Raw genomic sequence first — 25015 nt, 5'->3', positions numbered from 1 at the left:
CGCCCGCGCCCCTCACCGAGCAAACTTTTGGCATCGCTGCAGCCCGGGCGCGCCGCCGAGCTCCGCAGGGCGCGCCTCTCAGCCGAGCTCGGGCTCGCGGGGACCCGCCTGGCGCGCGGGGAGAAGCAGGCGCAGCCCCCGCCCCGCCGGCCCAGCCCTGCCCGAGAGGCAGTCGCTCCGGAACCGGGACCATAAATATGCAGAGCGGAGGCTCGGCGCAGCACTGCCCGCGCGCCGCCCGCCCCGGCTGCTGAGCAGGCGCCGCCGGAGCCGGAGCCGCGGCCGGAGCCCCAGCCCCAGCCGGGAGCGCGTCCACGTCCCCGCAGCCGCCAGCCGCCAGCTGCCAGCACCCAGGCCCCGCACGCTAGGACGTCGGAGCGGCCGCGAGACATGCAACCGGCCCGGAAGCTCCTCAGCCTCCTGGTCCTCCTGGTGATGGGCACCGAACTCACCCAAGTACGTGTGACCAACGCCATTTTCCTCTGCCAAGGCCACCGAGAGCCGGGCAAAGTCGGGGAGCTGTCCCCGGGGCTGGGGCTGAGGAGGGGACCGGAGTGCCATCCGGCCAGGGCTTGAGGGAGGGGTGCGGGCTGATCTAGACTAGGTTTCTGCAGCGCTGGCTCTGCAGGGCACAGCAAACCCTCTCCCAAGACCACCTCCCCACTCCTGCTGAGAAGTTCAGAGGGCAAGCTGGGGGCTCCGTTTCCTAGGTTTGTCATCTAGTAGGGAAGACAGAGGAGACAGCCAAGCCCCAGGCATTCTTGCCCGCGGAGGTGCTTAACTCCTGCCTCCCAACACACCCCCCTCGGTGGCCCGTCTGTCCCTTTGGGAACAACGCTACCCTTTACACGGTGGGCATGGTGCCATCAAGCCCTGGAAGGGCAGCTGCAAGGCGCTGGGGTGCATTGTTGGCTGGCTGTGGAGGATTTGGGCGCTGTGACCACACGCGGTTAGAAGCATGAGTGATGCGCTGTGTGCATATGGGACGGCTGGAGATGCCCAGCGCTCATCTGTCCAGAACAATGTACCGACCGGAGTGTGTGTCTGGGAGGGTATTCTCCATTTTAAAATTGCAGCTTGGGAGGCTGTGAGCTCCCAGCTGGGAGGCTGTTTTGCTACCAGGGTGCTTGTCCTCACAGGAGAGAGCCTGCCAGCTTTTGGACTGCTCAGGAGTGACATTAAAATGCCCTTTGTGAGGTGCCACTGTGCCTTGATCTGAGTTGAGACCCCCGCCCTTGGCAGTCGAAAGTCCAGGATGTGGATGGCAGCCCACCTTTTGGTCCCAGTCCCAGCTGCCTGGACTATCTATCCATCTCTCAGAATAAAAGAGAAAACAAAGGAGAGAGGAGAAACCAGAGAGCAGGAGGAAGACTCTGGAACAAGCTTCCCTTGTTCACCTGGAAGTCCGTGCTGGCTTGGTTGGCTCTGTCCAGGACACACAGTTCAAACTTGACCTGGCAGTGGGGTTTGTTGTCCCACTCTCCCACTGTGCCTTTCGCAGGGAGCTTCCTGGACAGACAAACAGTTACCCCTAGAGAGGGTCTTTGTGGAACTCTGGGAAAAGAGTTTCTTTGGCCTCTCTGGGGAAAGCCTGGAGGAGGGTGCTGGCTGAGCATAATGGATGAATGGATGAACGAACACACACACACACACACACACACACACACACACACACACAGAGAGAGAGAGAGAGAGAGAGAGAGAGAGAGAGAGAGAGAGAGAGAGAGAGATTCATATGCTAAAAAGAGCCACACAGATCTTTCTTGTCAGTGGGCTAGCCTTACAAAGGGCAATGCAATGCCTTATTGACATATCTTGGCATAGAGATGGCTGGTTCTGGGTGGTCATGAAAGTGGCTGTCCCCATAGACCCTCTGGCCTTATTGGCATTTTTCCTTTTGGGCACCCTAGGCCTCCACTACCTGACTACAAGCTTTGCCTCCCTAAACCCCCTACCTGTCTTTTCAAACATCCGCTGTTACAGAAGAAACTTTTAGTTCAACTTCAGTTATAAGCTTTGTCTCTATGGTGGTGTTTGTCCATCTGTGCTGACAGAGCCTGCTTTCCAGCAAGGGCCCTCAGCAGACCCCTGAACATTCAATACCAGCGTCTCTGGGCCCCAGAAGGAGCTCCCTCGCCTTCGCAGCTTTCAGGACCCTGGTCAGCTCCCGCAGCCCCAAGCCTTCACCGGGCTTGAAACACAAGGAAGTTTTATTTGCTTGCCTAGAAGGCTGAGCCCTGAGGTTCCACTGAGGACAACCAGAGGCACTCCCTCCTCACCTCCCCTGCTAGCCCTGCCCTCCTCGGTCAGGCCTCTGAAATCTCCTTTGTAGAATCTTGCCTGGGAAACCTGTTATCCCTGATGGAATTTCAGCACCAGTCTCATGAACCAGAATCTCTCAAACCACCCAACCATGTTGAGTCTAGGAAGGCTCACATGCCTCTGCCCGGGTGCTGTCATTAGGAGCCCCGTTGGGATGGGGACAGGTGGTTCTTGTACTCAGTGGTGACAACCTGAGATGTGGGTCTAGGCTTCACTGAGTCAGTTGGTCCCTTAGGATATCCATGCCTGGCTGGAAATCTGCTTTTGCAATGCTGTGACAAGAGACACTACTCAGACCCCTTTGGCCTCAGACGGCATCCATATTCCACTCCCCAAGGCAGGGAAATTGCTCCCCACAGCCACACTTGCTTTCAGCTCTTCCAAACAGCGAGGACCCAAGATCCCAGGACGGTGAGTGTGGACTAGTACAGGTGAGCCCGGGAACCAGTCAGAGATGGATGGGCCAGCCCAGCCCATAATAGACAGGCCATCCCAGCCCACAATGACGGCTACCTTCAGGATCTAGGCAGGCAGGTGGGGCATAGAGCACGTGCTGGGCCGTCTGTTCTCCCAGAAGCTGGCTCAGGATGATCCATCCACTCAATCAAATGCTAAGTACTGATTGACAGCTTGCTCCATGCAAAGCTGTGGCCCTCATGAACCTTGTCCTCAGACAGAAAGCACTTGGAATGGCTTTGTTCTGTGTCTTTCAATAAAAGGCTGACATTCATGCTCTTTGAGGGCAGTGTCAGTGACATCATCCTGAACCTCTCAGTGGGGGCCTGGGTGGTTTATTTCAGTCCTGGGCTGGAGGCATGACTGGGGCTCCCTGTCTCCAGGCCCATGTGTAGCTCACCCCAAGCCTCTGCACAGATAGAAGTATGGTCTCTGGGAGTTGAATAAGAAGGACTGAGAAGCTCTGCAGCAATGACCTTGAACTGGGGGGTTTTGTTCTTACTCTAGTCACACTAAGCACTGACCAGGTGACCTTGACTCAGGTCTCAACTGCTCTGAATCTGACCTTTCATCTTTTTAGAACAAGACAATTAAATGGGATGATTTCATGGACTTCTCTGTCCCACAAACCCCCTGTCCCATTCCATCTGCTCTACTCAGTAGCCTTATTCTGTAACAAGCCTTTCTTGGCCACCGACTGGTTGGATTTAACCCCTTCAGATATGGGCTTATGGCCCCATCCAATCCAAGTCCTTGTCATTGTCATCTGGGGCAATACATCTGGGAAAGATGTGAGGCTCTGCCATATCATTTAACACAAATACTGTCTGTGTCAAGTGCTCTAGCTTGGAATGGATGAAGCTGGGAAGAAGTGTGACCAGCCAGCTGGGTGCTAGAGTTGTTTCTGAGTGACCCCTAGCAGGAAGATATGGAAGAGGATGAGGGAAGGAAAGGGGGCTGCAGAGGCTGCTGTTGGCAGAGGGCTCAGATGCCTTCCCTCCTGTCCCCCATGCTCTCATTAGCCATCACCTGCATCTCATTAGCCATCACGCCCAGCCCAGGGTGGCTTTTCCCCTAACAGTGCAGTGTCACCGACACCCTCGTGAGGCCAAAGCTGTCCATGCCTATAGAACTTTCCCTTGCTGTGATTGGTGCTCATTTCTGTCTTTATTGAGTGACTACTATGCGCTTGGTCCTAGATTCTGAAGGACTGTTCATCACTGTAGGTGCGTGCAGCTTTAATAAGCTTTGGCCCCACCAGGCACCTGGCTACACCTGGGTAGTTCTGTGGATGGGACAGGTAGAGACAGAGCGAGTGATGTTAACTTCAGAATCCCAGTTAGCCTGAGTCGGGGTGCCATGGGCACCTTGTGCATCTGGACAGCCTCTCTCCTCACTCCAGCCCCCTACCTGCCTCGGTCACACAGCGTATGTGATGAGGAGGATGACAGAAAGCCACGCAGCACTGGGCTCTTTTTCTGCAGCTGCTATTTCAGGTCACACAGAACTTAGCCACAGGGCACTGCCTCGGGGGCCGGTGAAGCTTCTAAACGCAAGTGCTCAGCTCTCGAGACCCAGCACTCTAATACCTGGGCCTACCTTGCTGGCAGGGAGGCTTGGGAACACGGGGTGGGGGAAGGGGGAGTGCAGAGCACTTTAAATCACACACACAGCAATTTGCCTCTCATTCCCACCTCAGCCTTAGGTTGTCTGCCTTGGGTAGTATTTATTGCTAAAGTTATCAGGCCCTGTAATCAGTATTAACATCACCGTGTAAGGCAATACAAAAGTAATTACCAGCTACACTGAATTAGATGGGGGGCAGGCAAGAGAGCTATGAGCCTGAGCTGGGCTGGTGGGGAGAAGAGGCAGCTTCCTGCCTTGGGAAGAGGGTGTGGGTGCTGTTTCTGTTCAAGCTGGCAGAGACCAGCAGCCATTGGCTAGTCCCACCTCCAGGTGACCTAGCTCGCCAATGGAGGGCAGGAGATGAAGAGTAAAACCTCCCCCTCCCCACTTTACCCTTTTTCCAATAGTTACACATAGAGAAGTTCCCCCCAGAGGCTCAGGGTGCTGGGAAATCAGCCTGCTGTTGGTGGCATCCTCCTGTCAGGCACAGGCAGGGGAACTAGCTTTTCATACCATAATGTCCCTATGGCCTGGGGTTGCCCTCATTCTTAAAATGAGGGCACTGAGGCTTGGGGAAGGGCAGTCACCTCTGTGGGGGCCCCAGATGCAGCCCCAGCTCTGTCTGACACTTGAAATCCAGGTGCCTGCTGAAACAGGAAAACGGAAAGCTCTGTGTTATGAAGCACCTGAAAGAGGAGACGCTTGGGGTGTCCTCAGGTCACACCAGCCTCTGAAGCGCAGAGCTCTGGGTGGCTGCCTGGCTGTGGGGCGATGCTGGCCTGGACATTCAACATTCAAGGGGAAGCAGGGAAGGGAGGAAGGCGCAATCATAGGGCCTGACTCCCATGGTAAGGGTTTCTGTCCTCCCGCTAAGGCTCAAGCCTCAAGTGCGTCCCCTTCAGAGACCCAGGGGCATCTGATAACGCATGCTGAGATCAGTCTATGAACAATGCCAAGGGTTGCACAGGAGTCCAGGACCTCCTTGCTATTCCAGAATTTGCTCAGTGACTTTAGATTCCAGAAGTCACAAGTAAAAACCTAGCCATGTGGAACAGATGTCACCTATTTCCAGATTTCTAGATCACCCAATCTCTATATGGGTGTGACCCTGTCACTTGCAAGATCTTTGTAGTTTGTACAGTGCAGGAATGACCTAGGCCTCCTCAAAGGGAACAGCACAGTCTGCACGTGACCCGCCCTTGTTTGAGGCTTCTCACCAATAGGCTTTCTACCTAGATCATCTACTGCTGTCTGCACCCAGGTTAAAGCTCATGATCACTGCTTGGGTGACACCTGGAAAGAGTGGCTTTTTTTTTTTTTTTTTACAGAATATGGCTATACTTGTTCCACAGAGCCGTTGGTTTGTTCTGATCCCAGCTCTGACCAGGATGCTCCTTGGGTACAGCTTGGTGACATTTAAAACCTGACACTCCAAAACATAGCACAGTTGGTGGAGTGCTTGCCCAGCATCCACAAAAGCCCTTCTGAGTTCTCTCCACAGTACCACACAAAACTGGGCTTGCTGGAGAACGCCTGTCATCCCCAGAGGAGAGGCTGGAGGAACCAAAGCTCAGCGTCAGCCACATAGTGAGTTTGAGGTCAGTCTAGGATACCCAGGACCCCGTCTCAAAATAAAATCTGAAGCCAGGTGTGGTGGCTCGTGCCTGTAATCCCAGCATTCAGGAGGGTGAGGCAGAAGATTTGCCTTGAGTTTGAGGCTAGCATGGGCTATAGAGGAAGACTTTCTCTAAACAAAACAAAATATTTGGTAACAGAGTGTAAGAGAGTGGGAGTGAAGGAGGGAGGGAGAGAGGGGGAAGAGGGAGGAAGAGACCGAGACAGACCAAAGAGTCCCAGCGAGAGATGGGAGGATGTCGACTCCTCAGCATCTTTGATTAGTTGACTAGTACTGACCTTACTTACCTAAAGCAATTCTATCTGCCTGAATGGATGCACATCTCACCCCAGAGGAATTATGCTCCTGCTCTGAGCTGCCCCCAGTATACAGAATGACTCTTCTGCAGGCTCTGAGAAGGGACTTTCCACTGGCTGCTGGTGGTGAGGCCCAATGTCTGGGGTCAAAGAGAGAACACAGGTGCATTTCTCAGTGCGTCTCAGGGTGCTGGTTACATTTAGAAATGGGAACAGGCTTTTCCAGTAATTGTGCCTTTAGAATGTGAGTCCCTAGACTCTGCTGCCCCTCCAACACATGGCTGCCACCGCTCTGTTAACTTGGGACTGTCTGGCCCCTGAGTCTAGTCTGTTGATTCAGGTGAATGCATGTGCGTGCGTGCGTGTGTGTGTGTGTGTGTGTGTGTGTGTGTGTGTGTGTGTGCGTGCGCACGCGCGAGCACGCATGTGTGGCAGTCAGGGAGAGGGCCTGATTACTGTCCTGTGCTTGTCATTGTCACTAGGGACTCTCAGCCAGAAGTTTTTCCAAAGATAGCAGAATCTTTGTTAGCAGTAGCTGAGAATCTACACAGCTCAGCCTTGGCTCTGCAGCAAGAGACCCCTATGCAGGGTTCAGAGAAAGTCCAGCTTGGAGAGCTGGTCTACAGAATCTGACAGTATCAGAGTCCACAGGCTGAGCAGGTATGACATTCTCGGTGCTCCTTCACTCCCTGCTGGACACCCCCAGTCAACACGATGTCTCTAACCATGCATAGTTTAATTCACATCTAGGTCAGGTGCTGCTGCCAGAGAAGTCAGCCTGTCCTCCACCATGGAGACTTTTCTCTCCTGGGAAGGAAGGAATGGAATGCTTCTAGCTCCCAGAAACTGCAGTTCAGCCCTTTGGGGAATGTGTCCACTGAGAAGTGCCACTCCCTAGGCTTGGCCCCAGTTCTGATGGACAGCTGAGGGCATCTGGGCTGTGGCTGTGAAAGAAGCTAGAGACGGGCAGAGGCGCTGCTAAGGCCTGAGGGAGCAGCATGGCAGTCCCCTCTCTGCATGAACAGGGAGCAGGTGCAGACACAATGAGCCACAAACAGATGATCCAGCCTCATTGGGGGGCACTGTCTTAGGGACAGCTGAGTGTCATGGAGTCTTCTACTAGGAAGGTGTGGCACTTGGTCACTGGGAGACTTGAATGGTTGGAGCCAGAGTAGAAGAGAGGCGAAATGTCAGAGGACCTCGGGTCCTTGGATTAGCTCTCGTGTTAGCTCTGCAAACAAAACAAACTCCAAAGGCTCCTGGTGGCTGCAGTGTATTTCCCTCCCATGGCTGGGCTGGCTCTGGCCACTCCCTTCTCACCAGGACCACAGGGAAGGACAGACCCTCTTACCCTCACTTCCCATGATACAGGCAGAGAGTCAGGGTACCAAGCAAGACATCCATAGTCCCAAAAGCTGCTTAGATATGCAAAACTTTGCAGGTCATATACCCTTGGCCTGTGGGTGGTCGTCAGGCTGAGGTGGGGGTGGAGAACACGCTACACCCATCTGTGATCCTGGAGGACCCATATGGGCTTATGTGGGGGATCTGCAGCCTGGCTGCCCACGGGGTCTTTTGTGACTGCAGGAAGAATGTCCTGAGCTAAAAGCAATCATTTTCCTATTCCCAGGATGTTCTGTCTGTCTCGGAGAAAGATGAAAAGGACAGGGAAAGGATGGGGAAAGAAGGTAGTTCCATGCAGGAACTCTTCTGTAAGAAGGTAGTTCCATGCGGGAACTCTTCTGTTCGTCTCTCTGCCACGATCTGTCTCTTTCTCTACCCCTCTCTGCATATATGCCTTTGTCTCTATCTTGCTTTCTCTGTGTCTCAATGTCTATCTCTATGTCTGTCTGTCTGTCTGCCTGTCTGTCTCTGTTTCCCGGCGTCTGCCTCAATCTCTCTATCTTGCTCCCTCTATTTCAGTCTCTCCTTGTCTCTGTTGCTCTTCTTTGCCTCTCCCCTCTGTCTCCCACCCCCCCTTTCCCTCTTCCTCCTTCCTTTCTGGATTTTTCTTCCCCTCTTCTCTTCCTTGTAAACTGTTTGAAAACAGGCCACAAGGACACTGTTGTACATCAATGCGCCTTCCGGTCTTTGTCCTGTGGGCCTGTGCTTTGCTAGGGAGCATCGAGGAGTGAATTGGAGACCGGCTTCCCTCTAGCTGGGCACTGCTGGTCCTGATGCCTGAGCAGGCTCCTGCCTATGGCCTCAGCTCTCTGGTGGTGAGGTGTTTTGGTGTACTGTGCATTCCTAGCCCTCACGCCCTGTCATCGACGGGCAATTCCTTAGCACCCCTCACCCCCTGCCTACCATGTGCTAGGCCCTGACAGAGGAGCTGTGTCTGGGCAAGTGTCCTGACCCAACCTGTAAACTCAGCCCTCACTTTCAGAGCTGAGAAGCTCGGGCCATGGAGGGAGGTCGGCGGTATTCCTGTTCCATGTTTTTTGATATGTTTGTGCAGATTCCAAGCCAAGGCCAGTAAGGGTAAGTAAAACGTGAGGATGGAGACCTGACAGTGTCACCACAGGTGATAGAAACACAGGAGCTGTAGAAAGATTCAGTTGATTTCCAGGTCATCAGGATTGAGAGTTGTTTATTCAGGAGACTGTTGCCAAGACATCCAAGGAGTAAGGGCATTGGCCATGCTTCGGGGCTTTGCCCTGGCTGTCTCACCACACTGCCTGGGCCATACCTGATCATCTTTCGAAGCCAGTGGATGTGAGGGTAGCACTCCCCGGTGTGCTTCTGTGAAGACCTGGTGACATCCTGTATGGCAAATCCCCAGGATTGTCTGGGCACAGCACCTGTTCTGTCAATGTGATGATTATTCAGTGGCAAATGTGGGCGAGTCATTGCTTCAAGGGAAAGCATGTGAAAACTGGGGTTTGAGTTTCTCTTCAGGAACACAGGCTGTCGGCTGGCACCATGGGTGCTTTAATGTAAATGTCTGTGTTCTTCAACAATCCAAGGATCGATTCTGTAAATGCTCTGTAGCACACTGAATCAAGTGGTACTTACTCCAGCTCTTCCTGATGTCCCACACAAATGCCTTAGGGACAGTAGATCCTCCTCACAAATCTGGATAGATACACTTAGCAGGACTTTGCTTTGGACCAGGAAGAGTTTGAAGGGATTAGCTTGAACCTCTCAGATCCTCAGGTCAGCTCAGGTGAAGGTGGAGCAACTTGGTACAGATAGAGAGACTGGGGTACAGATAAGAGGCTCAGGTGCAGGGGAAGAGACAGATGCAGGTGGGGAGACAGGTGCAGGTGGAGAGGCTTGGGTGCAAATGGGAAGATTCAGGTGCAGGTAGGGAGATTCAGGTGCAGGTGGAGGGGCTTGGGTACAGATGGGGAGATTCAGGTGCAGGTGGAGAGACTCAGCTGCAGGTGGAGAGACAGGTGCATGTGGGGAGATTCAGGTGCAGGTGGAGGGGCTTGGGTACAGGTGGAGAGACTCAGCTGCAGGTGGAGAGACTCAGCTGCAGGTGGAGAGGCTCAGGTGCAGGTGGAGAGGCTCAGGTGCAGGTGGAGAGGCTCAGGTGCAGGTGGAGAGACAGGTGCAGGTGGAGAGGCTCGGGTGCAAATGGGAAGATTCAGGTGCAGGTAGGGAAATTTGGGTGCAGGTGGAGGGGCTTGGGTACAGATGGGGAGATTCAGGTGCTGGTGGGGAGATTCAGGTGCAAGTGGAGAGGCTCAGCTGCAGGTGGAGAGGCTCAGCTGCAGGTGGAGAGACAGGTGCAGGTGGGAAGATTCAGGTGTAGGTGGAGGGGCTCGGCTGCAGGTGGAGAGATTCAGGTGTAGGTGGAGGGGCTCAGGTGCAGGGGGAGAGGCTCAGCTGCAGGTGGAGAGACAGGTGCAGGTGGGGAGATTCAGATGCAGGTGGGAAGATTCAGGTGCAGGGGGAGAGGCTCGGGTGCAGGGGGAGTCTCAGGTGCAGGGGGAGAGGCTCAGGGGCATGTGGGGAGATTCAGGTGGAGAGGATAGTGTTCTGGTGAGAGATGGTCAGAGGTGGGTTGGAGCTGGAATTCATCTACACCTCTGTTTTCGTCTACACCTCTGTTCCAATCACACCCTCTATGAGGTAATCAGATGTTTGTTTCTTCAGTTCTCTCTCATGTTAGACAAATTCTGAGATAATGACCAGCTTTGACAAACATCAGTGTGGGTAGGGTTATTGTGTCTTTCCATCTGGATGAATGTTTGCCATCCGATGTCAGCTTAGTTCCCAGGGATCTTGGGAATTCAATGGCCAGTTCTTCTCCGGCATGTTCTATGTGAGTTGCATGAACTACATTTAGTACTCCTTGACCATGATTTCCTGCATAGACTCACAAGAAATATGATCTGGCGGGTCAAATCTCCAAGTCCTAGTACAATGACCTGTTTTGGTGAGGGTGGGAGACAGTGTCTGAACAGTGGCACTAAAGGCTTCCTACTTATTTCTGGGACTACTTGAACAGACCCAGGCTTCATTGTTGCAAGCGGCCTGGATTCCATTTCCTTTCAAAAAGCCCAGCTAAGTTAAGCTCCTCCAATTCAGGGCAGCAATTGTGAACCCTGAAACATTACTCACCCAAAGCAGAGTTGGGAGCGATTCAAAACCATTATGGTTACATGCCTACCATAGATCCCCCACCCAGAAGGGGCCTCCACTTATGGAGAGTCACTTTCACTTCTCTGTGGCATTTGACAGCAGCTCCAGAGACATGTCAGAGGGCTCGGGGCCTCACTCCTCACCCAGCTCAAACCCCAGCTCCACAGCCTGCCCAGCACAGGTTGCTGGCTGAGGTGTTACAATGTCACCACAGCATGCCGGGTTTGTTTCTGCACTGATCCTTTATTCTGATGATGCCTCACAGAGGAAAGATACTATTGTTAAGCCCATTTTGCAGGTGAGAGATCTGAGTCACAGAAAGGTTCATCAGCTGGGTCACCATTTCGTAGAAGTTCATGGCAGAACTCAGCTTGACCCCACGGTCTGCATGTAGAGCTGTCATGTGAGGCCTCCCTCCAGCGGGAACATCAGCCATCAGACAAACAGCAAGCAAGGTTTAAGGCTTCTAATTTAAATTAAAGAAGAAAAGAAAAAAGAGCTATATAGAAAAAAGAAAGGTTTAACGGTGCTTAGCCATGGAGTGTGCCGTATGTATGTATGTATGTATGTATGTATGTATGTATGTATGTGTATGGTTTCCATGTTGCATCTGACGAGGAACTTGGGGCATGCTGCCCCTTGTATCTTGCACTAAGTAGGGTATTCAATAAAATTCTGTGGCTTCTGAGATGGCAGTGACTTTTGTGGACTGGACTGGTTGGATTTGAAGTTGTTGATAAGCATTAAGCGTTCCTTACCTTTGCGTAGTGGGGAGCAAGTGTGTACGACATGGGCAGATACGGCTGTGGCCCTGAATCTGTGTGAAATATGCAAGGCCGGTCAAGTAAGGCAGAGCCTTTGCATCTCTCTGCGTGCCGAATCCAGCAAGACCACTGGGTGTGACTAGCCTGCAGTACCAGCTTTCACTGAGAGATGGCGCCCTTCCCCAACAGTTGTAATTTGCTGGCATTCCACCCAAACCAGATGCACCAAGGAATGCCGTGCCTTAACCAGAGAAACAACTCCAATTGACCTCCTGAGGCAGCAGGCTTCACACCCAGCACCCAGGCCAGAATCATCTTGGCTGTCGTTGATGTTCTCTCTGCAAATGGGGACAGAACACAGACAAGCCCTAGGAAGGTGTCACATCCCTCTTAGCAGATAGCAAGAAGTCTCTCTTTATCGTGACATCCCTTTCAAACGCCCTTTCGGGAAGTCTATAATTGACCAGGTGAGAAAGAATGCAGTGGGGTTGGGGGGTAGGATGTCTTTCCTTACCCAGGGCTGGGACGGCTTGGAGGGATGCCCACAGGACCAGACTTCCCTCAGCTTAGATGGCTGCTGCAAAGTCAAAAGCGCTATTAAGGTGTTTTGCCGGCTGTGCTGTTGTACTGAGACTTACAGGTCTTAGCACAGATGCTGCTGAAGCTTGCCCGGTCGCTGAGCTGGATCCCTGAGAGAGAACCCTGCCCATCTAGGCCCACAGCACATGCGAGATGCCAGAAGCCCTATGCCCCAATGCACACACCACAGCCGGCGACCATGGGTGTGGTCCCTCTAGCGCCTCCTGAGCCCTACACTCCTGATGGTAGGTGGGCGCACTCACCTGCACCCCCTACTGTGCACAGAGTGCATACCAGCCCCTTCTCTGTTGAAACCTCCTCCCAGAAACCCTGGGTGGGCTACGTTAAGAATTCCAACGGTCTCTTCGTGCAGAGAGAGTTGCCAAGGTTCCCGTGAGTGTCTCACTTAACGGGAGTAAGTAGTAAGTAAAGTAGTCGCCTCTTTACTTACTCTTGCGCTGGCACTCACGCGAGCTTCTCGTGCCCTCTGGGGCTCAGGAGAAGCCCCAAACTGACTGGGACTCAATCCACCTGGGAAGATGGACCCCAGCAGTAAGGGTGGTGTGGTCCATCCTTGGACACAAGCAGGCCTGAGCAGAACAGGGGCCTCAGCAAGACAGAGTCATGAGTGTGACCGGGAGAACTGGGGAGGGAGGCCATGTGAGATTTTGGGGGATTATATTTTACGGTTGGGAGCAGCGTGTTGTCTGTCCTCCTGGGTGACCCTAACTTTGGCTGAGGAGTTTGCAGACCTCGCTGCCTGCAGCCAGGGGGCGGCGGGGAGCCGGAGCACGGAGGAAAAAAATCCACCCATTTCTTGGGCAGATTGCGTCGGCCGCCGCCCGGCCGTGTCCCCGCCTCCCGGCCGCGGCCCCCGCGCACAGCCCGCGGCGCGCTCAGAACCCGGTGGCCCTTCTCGGCAGCGGAGCGCGCGGGGACCCGGCAGCGGCGGGCAGCGCGGGCGGGCAGCGCGCGCCGGGCAGGGCCGCCTGGTCACCTCCCAGCGCCGGGGCGGCGCGGCGATGGCCAGGGCGCACAGGGTGGCGGAGACCGGCGGGCGGCGGCGGGCGGAGGGGGCGCGGGGACGCGGCCGGGCGCCCCTGCCCGCCGTGGTGCCCGCCGCCTGAGACTGCCCGGGGCGCGGGAGCCAGCGCCGGCGCGGCGCGGCGCGGGCTCAGGAGATCACTCGAGGCGCGATGTCGGTGCCGCTGCTGAAGATCGGGGTCGTGCTAAGCACCATGGCCATGATCACCAACTGGATGTCCCAGACACTGCCCTCGCTGGTGGGCCTCAACACCACCCGGCTCTCGGCCGCCAGCGGCGGGACGCTGGACCGCAGCACCGGCGTAAGTGAGCCCGCCTTGCGCCCTCGCGGCCCCTCCTCCCTCCTGCCTCCTCTTGGGTAGGAGCCCCGTGCTGGCCCAGCGGTGCTGCACAGGATGGGGTCACCCGGAGAGGGAGGGAAGCTCGGGCCGGAGTCAGGAGCCCACCCTCTTGCGCAGCAGCTAAGCAGCGCCTCCAGTTGTTGCGGCCGCCACCCGCACTCCAGCGTCTGGGGCGATGCTTCCTGCGTCGGGTCCCCTCGAGGGGCTTGAGGACACCTGCTCGGATGGTGGTGGCGGGAGGGGTTCAAAAGTCCAGAGTCTTCGTTCGCTAATATTAGGAAGTCTTTCCTTGAGAAGCTTGAGAAACTGAAGCTAGGGACTTGGGGACTTAGCCAAGGTCACTCAGCAAGTAAGGGGTGGAGATGCTGCTTAAAGCCTTTTGTGGGCTAGGTCCAGCCAGGACTCAGCTCGTCCTACTTTGTAAAAGGCGGACTGGACCGGCCCGGAGCTGGGACCCAGTCAGAAGATAAGAGCTCGGTGGTCTCATCTGAGCCCCCCCACCCAAATCTCCGGGCACTCTTCTCTTCCCATCCCCACTCGAAGATCTAAGGGTCCACTCCACAGGAGCTGGGCGGGACCGGACCCTGCTCCCCCCACCCCAGCCCCGCGCGCCTTCACCCACCCCTTCCTACTGGCCTCTTAAATGGAAATCGCATCTCCCATGTCATCAGCAGCCTGGGGAGGGGAGTGATGGCTACGTTTGGGGTGGATTGTCTAGGCAGGGCTGACTTCAATGGTGGCTGGAGCAGGCTGAGCTGAGACCACCCTTCGGTGAGGAGCCCCTGGAAAGGGTCTCCGACCTAACCTTCTAAGTGGAAAGGAGAGGTGAAGGACGAGTCCCCTTTTTTTCTTCCAGTTCTGCTTCCAAGGGCTCAGTGGTGTGACCCCCCCACACACACACACACACATACCTATGACTCTTGTTGGGTCTACCTTTCGAGTTTTCCTAGCGCTGGGCGTGGTGTCGAAAGCCTTTAATCCCATCACTCAAGAGGCAGGTGGATCTCTGTGAGTTTGAGGCCAGCCTGGTCTACAGAGTGAGTTCCCAAAAACCAAAGCAACAGAAAAATCAAAATGAGTTTCCCTGATAAGGACTTTACATACTTCTGTTGCTGAGGTTGGATGAATGAAATGAAGTATATCACTTCCATAGCTTCTCTGCCTTCCTCCCCATTCCCATCTAAAAATAGCAAGCAAGTGCAGGATGCCAGGGAAGGGTTTGGAGACAGTGGGCAGGTTGCAGTAGCAGGAGGGCAGGAGGGTGTGTGCAGGAGCGTTGGTGTCTACTGCCCCTGCTGTGTCTCTGAAGGTCAGGTTCATGGGTGGTATACAGTGCCTGCAAGGTGAACCTAGCTACTCACAGCTCTGGGTCCTTGGTGGTCTTTGGGCAAACCCTTAGGACTGAGACTGGGGGTGACCCTTACACAGCATGTTTGTTGACATCCGCCAAATGGCTTGCCGGTGGGGGCTGCATGGAGTTGGAAGGCCAGCATCTTAGCCAGGCTGCTTTCAGGGAGACAGCACAGCTCTAAGCCATTGCTTCTCTCAGTTCGTAGGCACTGACAGGAACTGTTAGCAAAGGTACTTGTCTCCGAGTGCTAGGGAACAGAAGATCAAGGCTTGACTGTGCCTACTAGGGAAAAACAGTGTCTGATCCCCTGAGCTGTTGGCCACTTGGTTTCTTATATGGTCCCTGCAGCCCCTCCCACCTCCACAACCGTTAATGTGGTTAGATGTCAAAACTCTGAGCATCCAGGGCTGAACTTGGACTTTAAGACATTGTGCCTCTCTGGTCTACTTCAGCCCTTGGCGCCCAGGCACAAGCCTCCCTCATTCTCACCCCCATTCTCTTGTCTCCTCTCCATTCCCTTCCCCACCTACCTCTCTCCAGGTGTTGCCCACCAACCCCGAGGAGAGCTGGCAGGTGTACAGCTCTGCCCAGGACAGTGAGGGCAGGTGTATCTGCACGGTGGTCGCCCCCCAGCAGACCATGTGTTCACGAGATGCCCGCACAAAACAGCTGAGGCAGCTACTGGAGAAGGTGAGTCTGTGCGGAGGGTGTGTGAGCTCGCACATTATCCCTGGTGTGGCCCCACTCTAAATGTTTGTGAATGAATGAGTGGGCAGATGACTGCATGGATAGGAAAGTGGGAAAGAACAAGGTGGCCCTGGTGGACTCTGGGGGGGCTCCATGAAAGAGGTTTTTGATAAGGTTAGAAGCATGACTCCATCGTCCTGTGACGTCTCTCCTCTGGGCATTGCCCAGTCTGGTCCAAAGAGCTCGGCAATGCTGCCAGGGAAACAGTAGACTCCAGGTGCCTGGCACACAGGCTTTACATGGGGATGTGTCTACTCCACTGGTGAATGGTCACACCTGGCAATTCATTCCCACCATGGGTACCTCTAACACAAGGACAATAGTGTGTAATCCATGCACGCAATTTGAGTCTTACTCCGTTTGATTGTCACAAGACCAGAATAGAGCTGGTGGCATTGGTCACTCCTCAGATTGATGTCCTCAGGCTGCATAGCTGGTTGGAAAGGGAGCTGAATCATTGGACCAGCTGTCTTCTTTTTGGGTTTCTTTTTCTCAACAAGAGTGCCTATGGGCTGCCCCCAGAGACCCAGGAGTGCTGCCATGAGGAGAAGGGAAAATGAGGGGCCTTTCCATCCTGCCCATCTCTCCACCACATGAAAATGCCTCCATGGGGTGAACCCTTCCCACGCAGACACAGTGTGGTCATCTCTCTCTCCCTCCCTCTCCCTGCCTCCCCCCCTTACACACACACACACACACACACACACACACACACACACACACACACCAGAAAAACTTCCCTTACTGATTGGACTTTGTATGGGATCTGTGGAGTGAGGGGTCCATTGAAACTTGAACGCGGGTCCTGAGGACAGACATCCCCTTTGCTTCCCTCCAGCTGAGGACGGCTTTGGAGCCCAGCTTAACCCCAGCCAGGACCTGGCCTCCCCAGCTGGAGCTGAGATGATCGCAGGACTCCCACTTCCTTGGGGAGAGCAGTTCCCTTTCCTGGACTCAGGTCTTAGGCAGGGAGCAGCCTGGGGATTGGGATGACTCCCCAGTTACTGCCGTCCCCATCTGGAAGAAACGCTGGACTTCATTTCCATCATGGTGCCTGTGGGGCTGACTCACCCGTAAGGGATAGAGTGTGTGTTGGTTTCTTAGCCTGTTTTGCCACCTTTAGCCACCAGAGTAAATCATTTGAAAAGAGTTCAAGTAAAATACATTTAACAGATCCCACGGACATTTATTTACACCAAACTAGACAGGAACCTAATTGAGCCTTTAATTATTCAGAACTGTAGCAAAGGGGCGGGGCTTGGAGGGGCCTGAGGCCCAAGTCAAGGGGCCCTGGGAGAAGGGCAAAGCTGGGAAATGGTTCCAGAAAGCTCTAGAGGCCCCTGAGAATGAGGCCGCTCAGCTTTCCTCTCCGCCTATGCAGGCCACGGTTTTGCTGCTTAAAAATGTAAAGCCCCATTTCACGCCGCGTAGACTCTATTTTGGGAGGGCCTGAGCACTGGCTGGAAGAGAGGCCCTTCATTTACTGTGCCCGGCAGCATTGCTGAGACAAGCCTGCTCCACCTTTGTGCTCTGGGCTTGGGCCTGGTCAACATGCCTCCTTTCTCTTCTGCTTTGCCTTTTCTCTGCCTGTGGGGCGGGGCCAGGCCTGGCACAGACAGCACCCGCCATCTTTGGTGGCATCAGAGGAGGCTCTGGATTCTTTGGGTCCCTGCGGCTGCTGGAGCTGGTTCTGTGTTGCTACCGTCTGGCTTTGTGTTAGACCCTCTTGGTGACACAGCAGGTCAGGTCCTGGGACCTAGGCCTAGAGGCTCTAGTTTTGTCCAGCTTGAGTCCTTGCTGAGGACTGAGTATCAGCATGCCTGGGCAGTTCCTCCAGGATTGGATATCAGCCAGAGAAGGGGATGAGGTGAGCGTAAAGATAGGGCTGTGTCCTCTGAGACTTTGGAGTCCCAGACCTTGAGCTGGCTGTGTGATGGGACCAAGTTTCTTAATTCCCGAACTGACATATCTGTGTTAGCGTGTGGGACTCAGGACGGTCTTGCCCCCACCCACCCCCGCCCGAGATAAATAACATGGCTGGCTCAGGCCAGTGCCTCCATGGGCAATAAACACTAGCAATTAGTCATTCCCAGATGGGGACAGGTGTGTGGCTGTCCCCTCCTCCACTTCATGGCAACTGATGCCACAGTGGCTAGGAGCATCCTGTGACCTCGTGACCTTGAACGTGCTGGTTGGCTTCTGGGGATACTCCAGGAACTAGAAGAGGTGTGGTGTGGAAGTAGGTATTGCCAGAGCGTTAATATGGGTGTCACCCATGTTTTGTTATGGAAGACTTAGCTGAGTGGTTGGCCAGAAAGTGGGATCAGACATTGGTTCATCTTAAAGCAACCAAGTTATTTGGCATCTTAAGATGTTTTTAATGTAAAGTCTAATCTTTGCATCTTAAAATTCATTAGAAGCGTTGTTCCTTGGTAGGGAGGACAAAAATCTCTCACCAATGCTGTGTGGTCTCTTCCTGAAAGCTCTTCCTGAAAGTTGGACAGAGCCCTCCCCACCCCAATCTGACTGATTGACAGCTGAGCCCTGTCCTTGTCATATCTCCAGGGAGGAGGCTAGGAGGAGAGGCTCTAAGCAGAGGTGTTCATGTTGTCCTTCCTCTGGGCCAGGAAGGCCGCACAGGTTTCCTCCTCTGGTTTCCCTATTCAGGGTTCAGGTGTGGATGAGGCCCCCACCCTCCCCCTCCAATAAGGTGGTTGTTCCCAAGCAGGTTCACAGCGTCCTTTGTCTGAGCTCATCCTGGAAGCCTCCTTGGAGGCAGTGGCATTTGGGCTGGGCTTTGAAGGATGAACAAGAGCAAACTTGACATCTGTTCCCAGCATGTCTGTTCTGCAGCCATTCAGAGGGACAGTGAGCGGGGAGAGAGGCCATCCAGCAAGAGCAGCTCGTTCCCTTGGGGTGTTTAAGAGAAAGGAGCAGCCGGCCCCATGCACGGCTGTGCTGGAAAGTGAAACCTGAAAGTGAGTGTGTGTGTTGCTTTAGGTCCTAAGATCCCATACGGTTTTAAGTGCCTCGATGGGCAATATCGGCCTGTGGCCTGTGAGAAGGCGTCTTGTCGCTCTCCCCATGTTCCTCCACTTACTGGTCTGAAGGGTTTGTGGTGGGAGATGGGAACCTGGCCGTCACTGCTCTGACCACTGAGCAGCGAAGCCAAGCCTCTACCTCAAGGACTTTGTTCCTAGAAGGGAGTCTTTTTCAAATTCAGAAAGAAAAACAAAAATTCAGCAAGAAGACCTGTCATTCAGAAGGCACCTTCCTTGCTAGTAATTGGATTAGATTCTGAGAAGTGACCCAACCCACTGCAGCGTCCTCAGCACCTTGGCTCCCCGCCCCCTTCGCCCTTGGTGAGCATACAGCCTCACATAAGCCATAGCCAGTTTCCTGGAAATGAAATGGTGCTGGCAGGTGGCCGCACCAAAACTGTTTTTCTCTGGCGCTCTCTGGAATCGTGCTGAATAATAGAGTCCCATCTTGAGGCTACACTCCATTCAACAATGCCCGTAAGGATGTAAAACAGCGATTCTTCATTTGCTAGGTGATTGATTCCTGACTCTGCGTTCTGAATGTGCGTGTTTGCCGAGCAGTCATCTGCCTATGATATTGTGAGGGGTGATGGATGGCGTAGGGGAAAAGGCTCGGCAGCGAGCCTGGAGCTAGTGGCTCCCTATCCCTGTCAGCAAGGGCACTCCAGGAGGCTTCGGGGAAAGGGAATTTATACCCTAGGCGGACCTGACATCGCTCTGGGTTCATCTCTTGCTGTGTGCACTTGCCTAACGATGTCACTTAGGACATGGAAACAGACCCCACCCTTAGACACAGAGAGAAATGGCCGCCAGCCCTGTGCCTGGAGCAGCCCAGTGTCCGAGCTCTGCTGGAAGAGGGTAGAGGGAATGTTTACCCAGCCGATCTGCCGTGCTTGGGGAGTTCCTGATCCTAACGGTCTGATGCTGGTGATTAGCTGGTAAATCGTGCTGGGGCCACTTCTGCCTCCCAGGGTGGTGCTGTGGGAAAGGTCAGCCTGGCTGATGAGCGGACAAAAGAAACTGCCCGGCATCTGCTGCTGCTCTTGCCTTGAACCTGTTACCCTTTTGACAGGTGCAAAACATGTCTCAATCCATAGAAGTCTTGGACAGGCGGACTCAGAGAGACCTGCAGTACGTGGAGAAGATGGAGAACCAAATGAAAGGACTGGAGTCCAAGTTCAAGCAGGTGGAGGAGAGCCATAAGCAGCATCTGGCCAGGCAGTTCAAGGTACGCCTGTCCCTCCTGGAGCTTCCTCCCCCTCCTCCTCCAGCCTTCCTCCTCCTCTTCCTCCTCCACTCCTCCCCCCCATGTCCCCCTCCTCCTCCTCCAGCCTTCCTCTTCCTCTTCCACTCCTCCCCCCATGTCCCCCTCTTCCTCCCTATCCTCTGTTACCCACCTCTCCTCACCCCTCCTCCTCCTCCTTCTCCTCCTCCTCCTCCTCCTCCTCCTCCTCCTCCTCCGTTACCCACCTCTCCTCACCCCTCCTCCTCCTCCTTCTCCTCCTCCTCCTCCTCCTCCTCCTCCTCCTCCTCCGTTACCCACCTCTCCTCACCCCTCCTCCTCCTCCTTCTCCTCCTCCTCCTCCTCTGTTACCCACCTCTCCTCACCCCTCCTCCTCCTCCTTCCCCTTCCTCCTCCTCTTCCTCTTCCTCCTCCACTCCCCCCATGTCCCCCTCCTCCTCCTTCTCCTCTGTTACCCACCTCTCCTCACCCCTCCTCCTTCCTCCTCCTCTTCCTCTCCTCCCTGCTGCTCCAAGTCCGGTTTTCTTCCCCTCCCCGCTTCCCTTTCCCCACAGAGGTAGTGACTGAGGATTGTTCTCTGCCTCGCAAAGCTGTGCCACTCTGGGAGGAGAGAGCCTACCCACCCTGGCCCCGGAAGGGGTTGGAGCTTGATCACCCCCTTCATCACGCATTGGCCCCTCTCTCCTTCCCTCACCAGCCAGTAGGAAACAGGGGGTCCCAGGCCCCCTGCTCCTCTGACTGAGGTGTATCAGCTGGGCAGGGTATCGTTAGAGGCCCTCGGCATTCCACAGCTGCTGCAGGTAAATCACATTAGCCAAGGATTAGCTTAATTGATTACAGCCATTTCTGGACCCAAATCACTCAGGGCAGTTTTTCACGTCTGACCTAATTTAGCTGTGACAAGGCACATTGTAGATACAGCTGCATTAAGTGTTCTGCGTCTCCAGATGACCCTGGCCATTAAAACCTCAGTTCCTTTGACCTGAAATTATATATACATATGTACAAGTATGTATATATACATGACTCTCCGCTAGGACTAGGCTAGGAATTATCTGCCACCTTAATTAAGGTGTTCATGCATGTTAATTAGGAATCGGGCCCAGATGTAAATGAGCAGGTCGAATTACACAGCCGCTTGGCTGGAAACCACTAAGCCCTTGCCTGTCCTCCCTTTTATGCTAATGTTATCCTTTGAGGCACTCCCTATGTGAAGCAGGAACCAATTCTCCTTTTAAAAGCAGTACATTAGGTAGGCAAAATGGAAAGCTAATGAAGTTACAAATCTATAATATAAATAAAATAATAGACAAATCCCACTGAGGCCAAATAAACCAGTGATTCTTGTCCCAGGCAGGGGAACACTGTGCCCCTTTTTCTGATGTGCCATCATGACTTAACCTTGGAGAGAGATTCTTGACCTTACTTGATTCTCTCCTGGCCGGCATCTGCCCTCCTGTGCTTGGCAGACTGTGAGAGGTGTCTTCAGCAGCATGAGGTAGCTCCCCTTGGAGCGTGTCATCCACAGAGCACCCTCTGAGTTCCAAAGCTGGGGACTCTGAGACTCTGGAACAGCAAAACCAAGCCCTTGACTTTTACACTGTAGTCACTATATGAAGGGATTCCAGCAAAAAACCGTGAGGGAGGCCCTTGGCCATTTGAGTAACTTGTTTTATAATCGTTTAAGTGACCATGCAAATATGTGTCTTTTAATGGCTGTCTGAGGCAGGTTAGTGAGCTAGCTTTTCAACGGTGTTTCATTTTCTTGCTTGCAGGGCTAACTTAAGAGTTTTTTCAATGCGCCAGTGACTGAAGAAGCAGTCCCCCCATGTAACCATGAGAGAGCCAGAGAGCTTTTTGCACCATGCATTTTTATGATTCTTTTCCAGTCCTTAGCACCATTTCACTAAGGAACCTTGAATCCAACCAGGATCCTCCTTTTGCATGCGACTCTAGATGCATCCCATGAATAGTTTGAACCCTTGTCAATGCACTTTTTGAAAAAGAAAGAAAAAAAAAGAACCACAAACTTTGTGTATGTGACCTAAAGCATGTAACCTTAAGATGTTGCATTCTTGACTGACAAATAAAGAGCTTTCCCAAATATGTTGGTGTTCTGAGGACTGTTTAATACACTATCCTGACTCACTGGGACCAGATAACTGATGGATTCCTAAAATGGGGGTGTGCACACCTTCCCTCTCGTAGGGAGAGGCCAGGCCAAGGCAGGGCATTTCAAGTTCTTGCATGCATCGCACTGAACCAGCTTATTTTAACCTTGCAGGCGATTAAAGCGAAAATGGATGAACTTAGGCCTTTGATTCCTGTGTTGGAAGAGTACAAGGCCGATGCCAAATTGGTATTGCAGTTTAAGGAGGAGGTCCAGAATCTGACGTCAGTGCTTAACGAGCTGCAAGAGGAAATTGGCGCCTATGACTACGATGAACTTCAGAGCAGAGTGTCCAATCTTGAAGAAAGGCTCCGTGCATGCATGCAAAAACTAGGTAGGCCCAGCACCCTGCTGGTGTGGCACTTCCTGGCCCGACTCTGCCACACATGCAGGTATAGGGAGTGGTCCTAAAGCCACACTGCCTGCCTGACTTCAGCAGGTGATGGCTGCATCAGGGCTTCTGGGTAGGGCCACCCAGAGAGAGCATCAAGGAGTGCAGGCAACACCCACCCCAGGGCATCGCCCATGTGCAAGCCCATGCCAAAGGCAGTTCTAGACCCTAGTGAATCCCACATTTGTTTAAAAAAAAACAAAAACAAAACAAAAACAACAAAAAAGAGATATTAGATGCCACATACTGTCAGATGGGTGCATGTGTGTGTGCACAAGTGTGAGTGCTTAATATGCGTGTGTGTGGTTCATGCATGTGTTTTCAGGATAACTTTAAAGGGCCTAGAAACACATCTCCATCCAGGCTGAGAAGAGGGCTGATAAAACACCTTGAGACAATGCATCAGGTTTAGTTAGAACTAAAAAGAGGGGATACATGGGGTAGCAGGTTTTAGACAGAATAACTGGGGGGCCCTCAGTGGCTTGGGTGGAGTGGACTGATAAGCAAGGTGGCTTTCCTGTCAGAGTCATGTTCCCTGACAGTCCTAAGGTAGGGGTCATCTGGGATCTCATGCCTGACTGATTACCAAACTTTACTGATTGGATATTTGGGGCCATTTTTAAATGGTACATTTCCTGTCCTGACCCCAGCTTCAGCATCCCTCCACAGAGCCTGACCAACTCATTGGCTTCTCTACCATGTACTTTTTAGGGTGACTTTGGGCTCTGTCTGATGCTCTGACTCTGTCTCCCTTCATCTATGGCTTACAAATTTAAAGCATCCCAAAGAACAAATACCTTTCAAAAACCTTGGTGTGGGCCAAACAAATGGTTCCCTTGGTTAAGTACTTCCAGAGAAAGCACAAGGACCTGAGTTCAATACTCAGAACTCATGTAAAACTAATCCTAGCGCAAGAAAGGGGAGACAGGTCTTGCTGGCCAGCCGACATGTCTTACTTGGGAAGTAAGATGGTGACAGACACTGTCAAGGTGGATGACTGCTGAGAAATAGTCCCTGAAGTTGGCTTCTGGCCTCCACAGAAGCTCATACATGCACATGTACACCTTCACAGACCAACACATGGGTGCAAATTCCTGGTGTTAGGTGACAGATGAACAGGAGTGTTCACTAGACACTTAGTCTCCTGGCTTCCAGATGAATCCCAGGAAACTGCTCCTTGCTTGCCCCTAACAAAAGTGTAAAGTTTTGGGCTCCCAGGTCTGCTGAGCCAGGAAACTATGGTGAGTCCTGGGAACTAATTGTTTTGAATAGACAGTCACAGGGCCACCAGGGAATCATCTCCCATTTATATTCTTGTTTTTATGCCTCATAAAACCCAGGTCCATTGTGGCAGGGACTGGTAACCTTAGTCATTCCGTGAACGGGACTGGATGACAGCCTCCTCCACTGCCTGCACGTGCGTTCTGGAAGTGCCTAGAATGCTGGGCTGAGGAATGGGCTGTGGGTCCTTTCCAGCCTTCCCTTGGGTTTCCATCATGGCCTCTCTCGCAGCCTTCCCAACCAAGCACTTAGAGATCGCCCTGGTCTCTGAAGAGCCTAGAGGCTGGGTTTATTTCCCTGCAAATGTTTCCCCTGCCAGGTAATCAGGCAGAGTGTCATACCTTGGAGAAACCAAGAGAATCTGGTTGGAGACCGTGGTGGGACATGACCAAGGCTGCCAAGCTAATGGACCTATGGGAAAGGGGGGCAGCCCACACGGCTCTCCAGGTTATCCCAGCCAAGCCAGACTTCCCATCTGTTCTTAGCCTATTTTTAGCAGCAGCATGAATTTACCTTATGGATAGGATCTTGAGGCTTTCACGTGGCTGCCCTTGGGCTGCTAAGACACATGTGATACGGGAATGAAGAAAGAATGAGGCCAGATAGTGCCACCCTGTGTACACCAGCGGGGTGACCTGAGTGTGTAATTCTGTCCTAAGAGGGGCTTCAGTAAGCATACACTGGAAGAGAAACATCAGCTGGGGTTGGGACAGTGGGTTCTGGACCCCAGTCTGGGCAGCCCTGGGGTGCCAAGCTATAAAATAACTAAAGTAGCCAGCCAGTCAACAGGCTTCTGTCATCTTCCATTGCAGTGTCTCCTGTTTTGCAGCGCAAAGAAAGGTACAGGGCCCTAGGGTCACTATGAGAATTTACATATATTGTTCCTGTCACCAGTTCTGCACTGCCCTGCTCAGAGGAGCTGGGAGTATGATAGTTCAGTAAGCAGGTGGGTAGGCAGGCAAGTGGGGGTGGGGAGAGATAATGAGTGGAAGAATTAAGGGACAGGGGGAGGCATAGTTGATGACAGATGGATAGACATGCAGAGGATTGGTCAACGACTGGGTGATGGATGAGTACATGAGCAGCTGATAGAAACAGGTGGCAGACGGTTGACTGATGGGTCTATAGATAGGT

At 53.3% G+C, this 25015-nt stretch overlaps 1 protein-coding gene across 3 annotated transcripts in view; it reads left to right on the top strand.

Moving 5' to 3' along the window:
* The first annotated feature begins 255 nt into the window (after positions 1-255).
* Positions 256-25015, top strand: part of Olfm1 (olfactomedin 1) — a 37612-nt gene continuing 12852 nt past the window's right edge. Inside the window, exons 1-4 of one of the 3 annotated variants that reach the window (XM_040745147.1) lie at positions 256-456; positions 15549-15698; positions 19869-20024; positions 22324-22543. In XM_040745147.1, the coding sequence (XP_040601081.1) occupies positions 391-456; positions 15549-15698; positions 19869-20024; positions 22324-22543 (592 nt within the window). In that variant the 5' untranslated portion in view covers positions 256-390. Of the gene's footprint in view, positions 457-13366; positions 13619-15548; positions 15699-19868; positions 20025-21814; positions 22146-22323; positions 22544-25015 lie in introns of those variants that run through there. The other 2 variants (XM_005085408.4, XM_005085411.4) reach the window with 2 other exon arrangements.

This window comes from Mesocricetus auratus, unplaced genomic scaffold, assembly GCF_017639785.1.
Source record: "Mesocricetus auratus isolate SY011 unplaced genomic scaffold, BCM_Maur_2.0 Super-Scaffold_100004, whole genome shotgun sequence".
NCBI lineage: Eukaryota > Metazoa > Chordata > Mammalia > Rodentia > Cricetidae > Mesocricetus > Mesocricetus auratus.
The sequence above is the reverse complement of the archived record's forward strand: the minus strand, read 5'-3'. Positions and strand labels throughout refer to the sequence as shown.